This window comes from Mustela nigripes, chromosome 10 (genome assembly GCF_022355385.1).
Source record: "Mustela nigripes isolate SB6536 chromosome 10, MUSNIG.SB6536, whole genome shotgun sequence".
In the NCBI taxonomy this organism is placed as follows: Eukaryota; Metazoa; Chordata; class Mammalia; order Carnivora; family Mustelidae; genus Mustela; species Mustela nigripes.
The window spans coordinates 19,748,520-19,764,277 of NC_081566.1; the positions used below are offsets into that span (position 1 = coordinate 19,748,520).

The 15,758-nt window shown below is 40.0% G+C and overlaps 1 protein-coding gene across 3 annotated transcripts in view; it reads right to left on the bottom strand.

The window, feature by feature from the left end:
* Positions 1–15,758, bottom strand: part of COLGALT2 (collagen beta(1-O)galactosyltransferase 2) — a 112,298-nt gene that overhangs the window by 35,093 nt on the left and 61,447 nt on the right. For 2 of the 3 annotated variants that reach the window (XM_059412761.1, XM_059412760.1), the window contains exons 2-4: positions 8,285–8,395; positions 5,444–5,561; positions 2,593–2,727 (exon numbers count right to left, since the gene is read on the bottom strand). In XM_059412761.1, the coding sequence (XP_059268744.1) occupies positions 2,593–2,727; positions 5,444–5,561; positions 8,285–8,298 (267 nt within the window). In that variant the 5' untranslated portion in view covers positions 8,299–8,395. The remainder of the gene's footprint in view (positions 1–2,592; positions 2,728–5,443; positions 5,562–8,284; positions 8,396–15,758) is intronic. The other variant, XM_059412759.1, reaches the window with a different exon arrangement.

Genomic DNA, 15,758 nt, shown 5'->3' on the forward strand with positions numbered 1-15,758 from the left:
TTGATCTCAGTCCCTGTTTAATCACTTTGAGCTGACTTTTGTCTCCTGAAAAATGGGATTAAGGGCCGATTGGTCTGTCTCGTGGGATTACAGAATGGACCACACATGATAAGGTCTGTGAAGATCCTTTGATAACTGTAATTCATTACATGAAGTAGTATTTTGGCTACAATGTTTTATTAGCCTTCAACTTAAGGATTGCTTAATATCCTTCAGTTCATGAGCACTCTTCCAAGGGATAAAGGCAACACTGGTTCTTTGAAGGACTGCCTAAGAACATATGTCAAACACAAAGTTCTGGACTACTTAGGAACAATATTCTCAGAATGAGAAGTTTGGAAAACTCATGACGATGAATCACTGAAAATCCTGAGTGTGAGCAGAAGGAAGCAGAGAAGATGAGAGCAAGAGAGAGAGAATGAATACGCCTTCTGCAGACAGCAGAGGTGACAGATGTGTCTTTTTTTTTTTTTTTGACAAAAAATGAATGTTGTTGGTAATAAATAATTCCTGTTCTTGGCCAGACAACACCAGGGTCATTTTGTTTTGGCTGTGTTTAAGGTCTCTGGAAACCAGGGCTTGCCTTTAGCTTATGAAGTCATTGGCTGCTTCTGTTCCTACCCTAGCAGAAGTCTGACTAAGGATGGTAGAAAGCCAAAAAAAAGATAGAACAAATTAGAATTGCCCGTAAGTTGCTCTCTATTTTACTGTGCAAAATAAGTGAGCACATTTCTCCTGTTTGCTTTTAATGATTAAAGCAAATAAGGAGATAATAAAAACTTAGAGCTGTAGTTATGAGAGTAATCTGCCCGTTTTCCTGGTGTCAACACATAACTCATTAAAAACAGCCCTTGAGTGATTCTACCATGTGAAACACTGAAGATTATTAACCGGAAGGGTATGAATTTAAATGAACTTAATAAAACATCCTCTCCCCAAGGAACCGAATGTCTTTTATAAATACGAACTGAACGTCTCCTTAAAAGAGATGTGGAGAGCCTGCATTCCCGATCTCTCAGAACTGCAGGAAATAACTGGTCCCACAGTGGGCTAAAGCTACTGTTTGTCAGAAATTTCAGAAATTTTGCAAGCCAGTTGACATTTTGGTAGCTTAAAATCTGTTTTTTAAAAATCATGTTAATTCCCACCATTCTAAAATATCACAGACGGTAGCTTTGCATATTTTCTTTGTCATTCTATCACCAAGTGGCTACACTGCAATTACTTAACTTCCTCTCTGACAACATTTACGTTGTTTCACCTGGTGGGAGTAGCGACCCTATCAAAACCGGCAAATGTGACCAATCAGGGTTTTTCCCCAACAGAGAGCTAATTGTCAAACATTTATCAGCACACCCCTGAACTCATTCTGCATCCAAAACCAAACTAAATATAAAAGAGGGACTCAAAATTTAACCCTTTGAGCACCAGAACACAGTTAACATGCATTTTTTCCCCCTTAGCACAGCTTTATTCCATATTGATAGAAACTACTTTGATTGGCTTATCTCTTAAGTTTACCTAACTTATTAACTAGAGAATTAAAAATACAATCACCTCCAATCATTCACTGTAACAGAGTTCTAGACTTTGAAGATTTTACAACGGAAAAGAGAGATGATGGAAATATAAAAAAATGTTGTGTTGCACTTGAATTTTGTAAAAACCAGCTACCCTAGCAGCTCTGATCCTTAGACGTCTTTGGGGATAAATTTGGTAACATATATCAAAGGTCATCAAAATATGTATATTCTTTGACTCAGTAATTCTACTTGTAAGAGACTATCCTAAGAACATAATATTAAATACAGAAAAATGTACACTAATCATCACGGTCATTATAATAGATAGAAGTTGCAAACAACTTGACTAATTTCAGACTCAGAGAAAGGTTAAGTAATTTGCATTACAGCCACTTGATGATATAGTTATTAACAACATGCTGTTATCTAAGATGTTAGAGTGGTGGTGTGGGTCACATAAATTTTATTATTTTTTACTTATTTTCATTTCCAACTTTTTCTATAGTGTTCTTATGTTTTAATACCAAGAAGTCCTATTAAAAAAAAAGTCTCAGAATTGGGGGCGCCTGGGTGGCTCAGTGGGTTGATCCTCTGCCTTCAGCTCAGGTCATGGTCTCGGAATCCTGGGATCGAGCCCCACATCGGGCTCTCTGCACGGCGGGGAGTCTGCTTCCCCCTCTCTCTCTGCCTGCCTCTCTGCCTACTTGTGGTCTCTCTGTTACATGAAGAAATAAAAAATCTTTGAAAAAAAAAAATCTCAGAATTGGACAGGAAAAAAGTACAAGTATCAGTAAGTTTTACTGAACTTACCCTTAGTTCCCTCACCCTCTAATGAACTTACCCTTAGTTCATTAGAATATTTTCTTCAAAATTCATTAATACAAAAGAGCTCATTGGATTATGCATTAGACATGGACTTTCCTCTTTTCCTGAACATGCTTACTCCTGTAATACCCCGACACACAAGTTTCAAGGGAGGAAGTGAGCAAAAAGGTCAATGGGGCCATGGTTGACACAATGGCTTCCTTGCTAAAACCCATAGCCTTAATCCATCAGCCAGAAGACTTGCCTGAGGTGTGATTCCACACCAGAAATTAGAGTACAGGCCCCGAGACTCCAGCATGGGTGCCACAATGGTTCTGTTTTCTGCAATCATCAGACTGAGGGTCTGTGGATTAGTCAGGAAGTTGTCCACATCTATGAACTAGGAAAAGGAAAGGATAATGTCAGGTGAAAAAGTACTTTTCAGTGTTGGGTTCAAGACTAACCCAGCATTTCTGAAGGATCACAGAAACTTGCCCATGAGAAATGGAACCGGTTATTTATGTTCTCCTTATTGAATCTTGATGAGGCCGGATGGCATTCATTTGGACAAAACGTATCTTTAGACTCATGACCACATGTCTAGCTCTGCATAAGGCACCAAGCAATAACTTGATGTTACCATACCGGGTTCACACTCAACCAGCACTCAACCCACACCTTGGTTGTGGTTAATAACCACTGATAGATCCCAAGAGCTCTTAAAGGGTCATCCAAAAATACTCATTGAGTGCCCAACCTAGGTACAAATGACCAGGCTTATTTAGGTTGTCCATAGGAACGCCAAAATGGCCCAAAACAGATCCATCAATGCCATTTTAATGTTACAAGTATAATTTTTGTTGAACATACATAATATCAACCCATGAAACTTTTTGCTCTATTAGCAGAAGCTATCTTCACAGAAACTTTTTGCTCTCTAAGCAGAAATCAGTGTTAACACTGATTCATATACAGGGATAGTTTTTATCCCTAGATTCTATTATATAAATAGATCCCAATAGATTCTATTATATAAAACAAATAATCTCACTGAACTGTGCATTTAAGAAATTAAAATGACAGGTTTTGTGTTATGTGTATTTTACCACACACACATAAATAATAAATTCTTATGATACTCAATCTGTTTCCCCAAAAACTTGGGACTCAGCATATGTAAGCTTTAATGACAATTAAACAGCTTTATAATGTTAAATGACATTTTAAAAAAGATTTTATTTATATTTTGACACAGAGAGAGAAAGAAAGAGACAGAACACAGGCAGGGGGAGTGGGAGAGGGAGTAGCAGGCTTCCTGCTGAGCAGGGAGCCTAATGCGGAGGGCTCGATCCTAGGACCCTGGGAACATGACCTGAGCCAATGCTTAACGATTGAGCCACTCAGGCACCCCTAATGTTAAATATCATTAACTTGAAAATGTATATGAAATTATTTGTACTGAATAGATGCATGTGACAAATTATTGGGCTGATTTTTATTGTGATTACGGGCTGGGATGGACATAGGTCTAAAGTATTCCTTTTAGGAATCAGAGTTTAGTGAGATGGAGAGCAGAAATTGACAAGTCTAATAAAACCATATTGTGTTTGCTTTGATATTATTTGTAATATTGTACTGGAAAATGCTCACCAAAAGAATTAAATGGATTTTGGGGCTACAGATGAAGAACTTGATTCCCAGAAGCTTGTGGGGAAAAAAGCCCCTGTCAAATAGGGAAATGGCGACTGTAACAACTTGCTGCCTAGGTAGATGTCCTCCTTTCCAAGTAAGTTAGGTTCCTAGAGGATAAGGACAGAAGATAACACTGATTTTTATCATTAAGTCCAGCATTTTTCTGGACTGCTCCCAAAGTTCTAAGAAAAGTGATGGAACCTCTCCACAGAGAGAAACTCTCCACAAGAACCCAACATAATTAGGAGCAACCAAGAAGCCCCACAAGAGATGCAATTCCCTTTCCAGGGCTGCAGGGCCCTGACTCCTCCTCTAACTGGGCCATTTCTCAGGATTGTTTGTGAAGCTGGTAACTTTGAAAGACGAAGTCACATATCTTTCCCAGAGAACAAACATGTTTGCTTACTGCTTGCTATAAATGCAGTGGGTGCCCTGAGGTCTGGGTTCCTCAGCTGTGCTACCAAAACCACTGGACGCAGAGCACCCATCTCAGCCCACAACATCACCTGTGTGAGAAGTGGGGGTCAGGGAATGGCCACAAGCATGCTGATGGACGTGCTATTTACTGTAAGCAACAATCCATTGTCTCTTAAAAATAGAGGGATGACATCCCCCAAATCACTGAGGGATAAAAGGGAATGGAGTTTTGGAGCTGTTCATTTGAGTCTTTTTTTATAGAATTAGTTTCCTGTAACTGAAAAAAATTTCTGAAGAGTTATTAAGTATCTTCCCTAATAAATCTTTTAAAAAGGTGGAGAGGGGTGTGCATGGGTGGCTTAGTCAGCTAAACCTTTGACTCCTAGTTTTGGCTCAGGTCATGATCTCATGGGTCTTGAGATTGGACTCCAGGTCAGGTGCATGCTCAGTGGGGAGTCTGCTTGAAGATTCTCTCCCTTTGCCCCCTCACTCACTCTCTCTCTAAAATAAATGAATAAATCTTTAAAAAACAAAAAAGAATCTTCCCGAGCATTCCCTATGAACTGAAAGGATTTAGAATCTCTTATCCCTATTACATGAAAGAGATCAAATAATCCAGGAGTTTTTTTGCTTTCTCACTGAAAATGCATGTCAAGAGAGTTTTGAGATGAAATCCAGGTACACCAATATGGAGTTCCCCAAGTTTTTCCCTGTGTCTTTATTAAAAAGTGGAGGAGGGGCTCCTGGGTGGTTCAGTCAATTAAGCCTCCAACTGTTGATCTCAGCTCAAGTCTTGACAGGTCTTGTTCTCAGGGTTATGAGTTCAAGCCCTGTGCTGGGCTCCACACTGGGCATGGAGCCTACTTAAAAAAAAAAAAAAAAAAGTGCGGGAGTTGGTTCTTAAACAAAAGGTTGTTTGAATGGCTCCCATAGTCTCAAGTTTCAGACAATTGATTTAGACATATTCTAGATAAGAGTTGTCAATAAATCAAACATCTTTTTTTTACCAGAATGTAGTCTGACCATTTTTCCCTCGCAGTTCGAAGGGCCGCCTGCCGTAGTTTCATCACATGGGCAAATCGGGAGCCTGGCCAATGCTTTGGTCCAATTTCATCAGGGTAAGACCTAAAATATAATAATAATAATAATAATAGTAATAATCACAATCATAGCTTATAATTATTGAGTGCCTATATATTCCAGGCTCTGTCCTAAACGTTAATATGCACTCATTTCAGCTTCCATCAACGCTAGGAGGTAGGTACTATTATTGTTATCATCTTCAACATATTATAGATAAAGAAGCAGAGATTAAGTAACCTGTGGCTTACTGTACACAAGAATCCTTATATGAAATAGTTCAGTGGCTTCTAAGAAGAACCTACAGAGTCCTTACAAGATTAGTACCTTGCACATTTCACAGACAAGGAAATTGGCTCTGAGTGGTCAAGTCATTTGCCTAATGCTGCACAGTTCATAAGGGGCACGGCCAGAATTTAAAACCAAGCACCACCCCAAAGCTCATGGTCTTAAGCCCTTTTTAAAATAGTCTGCCATCAAATAAATTTAAAGATTTTGCAGCATAAAAAGATGAGTTTCCCAGAAAAAAACAAAGTTAAAATTACTTGATCAAGTATCAGTAAAGGACTCCACAGAGCTGAACAGACTGACTTATCCCAGGAGAGTGAGATCATGGAGCAGATGCATAATATCATTGGAATCTTTATCAACACCTACAAAGCAGCCAGGGAAGAACTCTCACATGGCCACATTAGTAAGTGGGTTTGGCATACCCTCAAGAACCCTTTGGAAAGCTTCCAACTGGTGTGGGTGTTGATACTGTCACAGCAGCCATCGTTTCAAGTTCTAGCTGCTCTAGCTGTAGGAAATAAACAATATGCCAACTATACATACCTATGTAATCATGAAAACATAATTATATAAATCATATTAACAAAACTATGTCCTGTACAGGGCCCAAGATGTCTTTCCAATTATTGCTTCATTGAAAATCAGTGGGGTCCTGTGTTTCTCAATATATTGCCCCCAAAATGCCTTCACTAATATTTTTCACACTGACCTTGACATTCAATATATTTAGTCAGGATCTGGGAATAGAGAAAATTACCAGGGTGCAAGGTAGTTACATAGTCTTTTTGGCTGTTCTAGTTAGGCCAAATTCCATTATAAGAAACTCCAAAAAAGCATTCAAAATATTTTATAGTGTTCAGATTTCATTGGTAAATTTTTTTTGATCTATGGACCATATGCTGGGATTTGAAAAATATGTGTATACATATATAATAAAACTATTATATATAAAGAGACTAAAAAAATCTGTTCTGGAATGGCATTTATTATTATTATTATACAAATTTGGCTTTCAGCAAATGATTTATCCTGGGCAAAAATTCAAGCAACTCAATTTATTCTACTTCTACAATTTCTTTTTTTTTTTTTTTTTTTTTTTTTTTTTTAAAGATTTTATTTATTTATTTGACAGAGAGAAATCACAAGTAGATGGAGAGGCAGGCAGAGAGAGAGAGGGAGGGAAGCAGGCTCCCTGCCGAGCAGAGAGCCCGATGCGGGACTCGATCCCAGGACCCTGAGATCATGACCTGAGCCGAAGGCAGCGGCCTAACCCACTGAGCCACCCAGGCGCCCCCTACTTCTACAATTTCTTAAGCTAGAATTGCAGTAGCCTTGGGAACATTTACAATAGTTGGTTTTAAATACACTTATTCATGTTGTCATTTGCTCATTTGCTTATCCAACAAGTATTAATTTAGTGCCTGCCAAGAACATAGCACTGGGGAAAAATATGTAGTATTTATATACTGTAACCTCTGCCAAAGAACCCAAAAATCACTTCGAAGAAATACATAAATTACACAGCTAATTAACAAAGTTAGTTGCATGTATTGCTGTGTCAAAAAGATGATGTAGGAAATAAACAATACAAGTATCGAGAGAAAGGTAGATCTTTGTAGCTGGAATGATTAGGAACAGTTTTCTGTAGTAGATGGTGTTTGGCATAAGAGCTGGTTACAAAAACAGAAAGAAAGGGCTTTCCTGGAGAACAAACGTGCATGGGTAACAGCTTGGGGTTGAAAATAAAAGGAACATTCTAGACAAGCAGTTTTCTTTTGGGAAGAAGCAAGAGATATGGGTGCACCGCTGTTGGTGTTAAGTTCATGGAATCTTTAAAAAGTGTAAGTCTGAAGAATTTGAACTCTGTTCTGTGAAGTCCTTTAAACAGAGAAATTAAATCACATCGTTAGTGTTGTAGTTAAGTTGATTTGACAGTATGATATGTAGGAGGATCTTGAGGATGGAAACAACCAAGAAATTGCTATGGTTAAAGGAAGAAGTGACCTAAATGCCCATCAGTAGGGGACTGACTACTCATTATCATTATGGTACATCCATATAATGGATACTATGCAGTCATAAAAATAATGAAGAAACCCCTAAGTTATTGCTATGGGATGATGATTAAAAATATGATAAGTAAAATAACGTGATATATATATAAATATGCAAACTTTTTACTATGATCCAGCAAATATCAAGACATACACAAAAATAAGAGGAAATAATATCAATATTTTAAAATATATCCTGTGGCAATTTATTTGTGAACTAAGCAGTACCTGAACTTGGCTGGTGGCTGCGGGAGTAATATGAAGACCTGTCAAAGGGAGAAATGGCAGGCCCTTGTAACTCACTAGATACAGAGATAACCAATAAGTCATAAAGGCCTCGAAGATTAGACACTTGAACGACTGGAAAACTGGTAAAGGGAAGTGGGATGAATAAAGTTCCCAAAAGGTGGTCTTTCTACTCACTCTGGTTCATGCATAGGCCTCCACTCCACATAGTGATAGAATCTCTGTACATTTTTCAACCACTCCCTGAGTATTTCTGTTGTATTATCCACATTGTGGTCTGTGGCTGCCCTGCATGAAAGAAAGTACAATATAGCTCAGTTGCCATCCAAAGAAAGAGGGGAGAAATCCCAAAGATCCCAGACTAATTGAAAGGAAAATGGCCAGTTCTAAGGGGAAAAAAACGTATATATGAAAATGGCGTTCCTCATGGTTCAAATTAGACAACAGATTCCTGAAGTGAGAGATATTGCTTAGAATCATTTTTGTGTCATTAGGTCCTTAAAACAGGGCTCAGCAAATAGCAGAATCAATAAGTGTTTGTACTAAAACTGTATAAGCGAAAAATGAATTAAAAGCAAGTTAACAAATCTTTTTTGGAAATTTTCCTACTCGGCTTAATTTTTAGTTACCCAAGATGTAAACTCTGCCTTTTGACTTCTGTGACAAGTACCATCAATTTAAGCAATAATTCTGTTGCATTTTCTTTTCAAGTTTGTTTGCAGATCACCATACCACTGCTAATCAGTGGTATGGTAATCTGCTAATTACAGTTAATCTACGGTATCACTAATCACACACAGGGGAAAGCAATAGTTTCCAAAATAAAACACAAAAATCTAAGTTATCATTACCTGTTTTGGATTATTAATGTTACCATTACTTATGCAAACTAGAGTACCTTCAAAAGTCTTCAAATAATGTATACAAAACTTGTTGGTACCTTAAATGTTTAACAAATTGATCCACGTATAAAAGCTTAACTCACTTATTAGAACAAAAATACTTTCAAGTTTTATTGCAAAACAAACCCATGCTGTATACAAAATACACGACTGAAAGTTATTCGAATATGTAAAAAGGAAGCTATATAAGTCAACTGGAGAGGAGAAAGAAAGCGAGAGTTAAAATCCTGACATCAAATTAGGTGGAATTCTGGCCATGACCAAGAAAGCTACTTTATAATGCTAAAGGATACAACTGACATCAAAGATACAATAAATACGGGGGCACTTGGGTGGCTCAGTGGATTAAAGCCTCTGCCTTCCGCTCAGGTCATAATCCCAGGGTCCTGGGATGGAGCCCTGCATCAGGCTCTCTGCTCAGCAAGGAGCCTGCTTCCTTTCCTCTCTCTCGGCCTGCCTCTCTGCCTACTTGTGATCTCTGTCAAATGAATAAATAAAATCTTTAAAAAAAAAAAGATACAATAAATATGAACATCCATGTAAACTTCACAGAGTACAGGAGTTGACAAATTTTCTTTAAGAAGAGCAAGACAGTAAATACTTCAAGCTCACAGGCCATACACTCTCTATTACAACCACTTCAATCTGCCTTTGCAGCAGGAAAGCAGCCACAAACAATATGTAAATAAATACACATTGCCGTAGGCCAATAAAGCTTCATTTACAGGAATAAGCAATGGATCTACAGGCTGTAGTTTGTCCATGCTGGATATAATGGAAAGGATGGAAATTGCAAGGAGAAACAGAAACACCAATAACAAGAATGCTAGCATACAACTTTTTTTTTTTTTTTTTAGGATATTATTTTTTTAAGTAATCTCTACCACCCAGCATGGGACTTATAACCCCAAGATGAAGAGCTGCAGACCATACCACCTTCAGGGAAGATGGTGCAAACAGTAGGAAGTAAATACACAGAGGATCTATAGAACACAATGAGAGAGAATATGCTCTCCTGTCCTGTGCATGTGGAACGTTCTCAACAAGTGACCAACAGTTATACTACACGGAATGCCTCCACAAAACTGAAAGAATATAAACAGCATTCTGCGATAATAAAGCCATAAAACCAGAAATTGGTAATAAAATAAAAAAGCAAGAAATTCCACTAAGAATTCTCTATTCAATAACTATTGAGTGAAAGAAAAAGTACCAATCAGTTTCAGAAATTCTAAAAAAATGAACAGTGAAAACACTACGTGTCAGAATTTTTAGACACAGTTAAAGCAATGTTCACAGAAAGATTCAGTTTTACACCCATCAGTTCATACAAGTAAGTGGGTTGACTTCCTACAAGGAAGCTAGAAAAAAAAGCAACAAAACAAACAAGCATAAAGAAATTAATAATAAAGGAAGATTGTCCAGAAGCATAAAACAGAAAAGGGATAGAACTAATAAATTAAAATTCTGCTTTAAAAAAAAAAAAACTTTTATTTTCGTAAACTCCAGTATAATTAACATACAATGTTGTCTTAGTTTCAGGCATATAATATTGTGTCTCAACAATACTCCGCTCGGTGCTCACTGTGATATGTGAACTTTCAATCCCCTTCACCTATTTCACTTATCTTCCCACCAAAATCTCTAAAATTTTGCTCTTTTTGAGGAAAATCAACAAAGCAACCCTTTATTCATCTATCAAGACAACACGATGTATAAAATAAGAATTGCCAAGGATGAAGGGAATATGACTGACATGGAAGAAATTATTGAATTACTTTGCACAACTCAATGAAAAATAGATTTGAAAACTTGATATAATGGAGGATTTTCGGGTGCCTGGGTGGCTCAGTGGGTTAAAGCCTCTGCCTTCGGCTCAGGTCATGGTCCCAGGGTCCTAGGATCGAGGCCCGCATCGGGAGGGTCTCTGCTCAGCAGGGAGCCTGCTTCCTCCTCTCTCTCTCTGCCTGCCTCTCTGCCTACTTGTGATCGATCTCTCTCTCTTATTTATTTTAAATAAATAAAATCTTTAAAAAGAAAAAAAAAATGGAGGATTTCCTAGGAAGATGCATGTTAGCAAAACTGACTTCAGGAGAGATATAAAACTTGAACAGAACAATTACCAAGGAAGAAATGAAGAAAGAGGAAAAAGGAAATAGGCCCAGATGGTTTCACAGGGGAATTCTAACAGCTTTCTTAATAGACTAGATAATTCCAATGCTATGTAGCTTGTTCTCCAGGGTGTAGGAGAAACAAATGAAAATTCCAAGTTCTTTTAATAATGCAAGAACAATATTAATATCTAAACCTGATGAAGAAACACACACAACTACAGACCAATATCTCTCAAAGAATATGCTGCAAAAATCCTAATAAAATATTAGCAAACAGAATCTAACATCCTAATTAAGAAAATATTATACAGCATAGCCTAGGCTCGTTCATTATAAAAGGAAATCCATTAATATAATTCACTATATTAACCAAAGAAAAAGCATATAATTACTTCTGTAAATGCTAAAAAGGTCTTTAATAAAATCCAACATCTATTCCTGATTTTTAAAAACCACATTGAATAAAATTAAAACAGGAAGAAAGAAAGGAAGGGAAGAAGGAAAGAAAGCAGGGAGAGTAAACAGAAGAGTCATGGAAAGACAGAGGTGTCTGAGACTCTTGAAAGGGAATAAAAATGCTTAGAATTTATGGGCAATTTGGCAGTCCCTCCTGGAAGGAAAAGCCAGGGCCATTCTCAGCCGTAGTGGTTCCCTGGGAACGTGGCTTTGATAAGAGCAAATGAAGAAGTGCAAACAGTGTTTGCTTCTTCCATATACAGGCAATTTCAGTAAATAGGATTTTGTTAAATCCAATCTGTGATGGCTTTTGTTCTTTCTATTTGAGCTTTTGGAAGTCACAGTTCCGCCAAAAGTTAACAGAATCTTTAAGGGAGAGAATATTCAGAAATGTTCAAGAGAAAAAAAAATAAATTGTTAAGCAAAGCAGAGTGGAGCCCCATGTTACAGAGGGGGTAAATTTCTATAAAACACCAAGTAACTCAAACCTACATAATTGAAGTCATAGGGTATAGAAAAATGGGGGATAGAGGTATAGGACTAATTGAAGATTGCTTTATAAAATGGATAGTTGAACTAAAACTAGCCTTACTGAAAATATTATTCCAAAAAATAGAAGATTAGGAGCTGATACCAATTGCCAATTTAATCTACCTCCTTTTTTTTTTTTAATATATAAGATTTATTTATTTATCTTGGAAAGAGAGAGAGAGAGAGCATGAGTAAGAGGGACAGAGGGAGAGAGAATCTCAAGCAGACTCCACGCTGAGCACAGAGCCCACCGTGGGGCTCAACACCAACCCAAGATCATGATCTGAGCTGAAACCAAGAGTTGGAGGCTTACCCGACTGAGCCACCTAGGCACCCCTCGATCTACTTTCAAGTCTCTTCTGGAAATCAGATTAGAATCAGTCCCTCCCTTCAGAACAAGGTCTAGGAGGGAAGAGACCCGCGGGCCCACCCGGAAATTCTACTACCTGGAGAGAGAAAGCAGTACTGTGTGTGGCTGGTGTTGAGGGACAGCAGGTGAGCACTTAGGGACAAAAATGGGGTAACATAAGGAGGCAGGAAAGTGGGCCAGAAAGCAAGGTGGGAAAGGACCGCGGGCTTCATCTAGCTTGTGATTCTACTAAGAAGTGAAGAATGTTAGTGGCAATCGCATCCACTGTGACACAGGGCCCCCTGCCACCCATGCCCAGCGAAGTAGCCATGAAGGGCACTTGGAAAGTCAAACCACTCATATCACTGTAGGAAGCACTTAGAGAGCAGTTCCTGAAACCAAGAATCAGCCCAAATGCCCATGAGTCACTGCTCAACATATTATGAGCAAGAGTAAATTAAAACAAAACAAAATTAAAAATATCTTGACTGCAGTATTAGCTAAAAATTATGGGAAATCTATATTGTTCCCCAATTGTTATGAAGAGTGTAGAAGAATTCCTACAGCATCTACTTCTTTCCTTTGTTTCTGGTTGTTCATTACGCAGGACTTAAACAATGAAGGAAAGGCACCACTGTGTCGAAGCCCTTCCTCATCATTTTAACAAAGTCAGTCTCACTGTATGAAATTTATTTTCCACCTGTCCAGACTAAACAACCCCAAAGTCTGCCTAAGGATCCACGATTCACAAACATCCTTAGACCACAGCTGCTTGGGTGTATGCAAAGACAGAGACGTCTCATTAAGAAGAGAAGCACCGTTTCAAAATCCTCTCCTGGAGTGAAAACAGTTTCCTATTCAGGTACTTCCCCAAATTCTTAAGATGTTCTTTGTTCTCAGGCTTCCCGGGAAATGCACAAATCCTCAGGCTGTGGTCGGAAGTCCAGGGACACCGGGGTTTGATGTGTGGGGCCGATCTCTTGCGCTGCCCCACGGGGGAGAACAGCGCTGACCCCACCGGCCCACTTAGGAAGACTAGCGTTCCTGCCTCCAGACCAACTGCCCTGCCCCTCCACTCCCCCAGCCCAGCAAATAAACAGAAATCCAGGCAGACTCTTCTTACTACTTTTTTTTTCATCCCTCTGACCAAAAAAAGAAAAAAAATTTAAAAAAGAAGTGTTTCTCTTTGAATACATAATCACAAAAGCAGGCAGGCGCTGGTCTACTTGGAGAATTGGAGAGAGAGATAGCAAAGGCCCAGATGTAAGGTCTTGGGAGGAAACAGGAGGTTTTATGAACAGCTCCATTTTCAGAGCCCTGGAGCATAGCACCAAACAGGGTGGTGCTGTCCTTCTGGGAGTTTCCACAAGGAGCTAGGTGCAGGCAACAGTGAAGCCAAGAAGGACTTTTCCATCAAGCTGAGAGGCTGAGAAGGCAGAATGTGTGACCCTCTTCGGGGAAGTCGAGGCATCTCTCCCAACTGAGAACTCCTTGCAGTCCCATAGAATAAGAGCCTCGGGTCGGCTAGCATCCTCCATCAGACCGGGAAGGACACCCTGCAAGATACCAGACATCACTCAGGGAGTCCTTGAAGAAACCCAGTGATGTGAAGAGACTTCCAGACAGGTGACGTGCAAGTGACTGACAGTCGCTCGTCAAACTGGAAAACCAGGGCTTGTGGAAGCACAAGCAGGCCCTGGCGGGAAGAACACGCTCCCTGGAAGCGAAGCCTTTGGATTTTGCCACGGTGCTCCCTGCTGAGGGGAGGCACACTTAAATCAGCAGCCCCCTCCCTCTCTTCCCTGGGGCTTTCTGGCTTGGGGTAAGACAGCGAGGTGAGCTCAGCTCTTGAGCCCAGCCAGTCCTCACATGATGGAAACTTCTCTGCAGGCCATGATGCGACAGTGGCTTCCCTTTACCTCTAACAAGCACCGGGCCATTAAGTGGTCGCCCTCCACCTTTGGCATTAAGTGGTCACCCTCCACCTTTGGCAGAGCCGTGGCCCCGATATGCCCGCTGTGCTCGTGGTCAGTCCTCTCTCTGTGCATTGGTCCTCGCTGGTAGCGAGTGTTTGCAATGGAAAAGCTGGTAGACACAAGTGGAACATCCGCTTGGCCTCAGAGGGAAGTCTGGGCCATTACTCACCATGATGCTGGCCTGCCCATCCATTTTCTCTTGGATTCTGCTTCTAGTTCCTGTCTCCTCTTCTCTAGCTGTGCCCATCAGCAAAGGCCTGTGAGTCTCAGGTTCAAAACCAAATTAGGACTTAGGTAAACCCAGACTGTAAATGCCATCAACAGCCGGGTGCAGGGCATCTCCTTGGTGAAAGAAGCTCCCCGGGGCCAGCAATGGCATTGTCACTGTCACAAGGAAAAGTGAGAGCTCATGGAGCAGACCAGTAAATAAACACGTCTGCAGGATGATACAATTTTACTACTTGGTGGTGCCAGAAAAACAACACTGCGATTTCTCTGGCAATGTCTTGCACACACTGACATTTCTCCTCGTTCCAGAAGGTCAGTTTTCATTCCTCTATCTTGGCTCTTACACTAACAGCCAACTTGAAATAATTAGAACAGACTCATTTATTTTCACTGTGAGTCCTTCTGAGCTTGTGAGGGCTAAGTGCAGCACTGGGGAGCGTAGGGGCCCTGGATCCATGTTAAAGATACCTGCGGGCTCTCTCAGCAGGGAACCTAGATGCTGAGGGCACGGTGCTCCTGATAACGTCCCTCTGCACTAACCCTCCGGGATTGTTCTCAGCTCCCTGGCCACCCCAGAAAGCCTAGACTTTTGAGGAGACAGAACCAGAGGACTGCACTCAGTGGGCCAGAATAAAGGCAACGCTGAGCAGGGTCTGCTCTTTGCTGCCCCAGAACCTGCAAAATACAAAGGCCCCAGAGGCTCACGGGAAGGATGATGGAATGAATAACAAGATGAGTCATTGCCTCAATGATTCACGCCATGACTAGTAAGTTGGCAAAAGTGAATTTTCCAACATGGAACTTCAAAGCCCGAACTACCCTCTTAGCTGCCTCTTGTGTTCATCCAGCAAGGAGAGACTCATGGGGATAGAACATAAAGAGCTCCCACCCAAAAATAAGGCTCCCCTTTTTGAAGCAACGAGTGAAATTAATTTTCTAGAAAGTTCATGTCATCAAGTCCTACCACTTTGGTCTCTGCTCTCAGGCAAAGCCTCACCAGCAACTATTCTGCCAAGAGAAAGAGCTAGGCTTCGCCACTTGGCAAAATATGCTGATGGATTCTTGCTTCTTGGTTACTGTGTAGAGTTGTTTAAA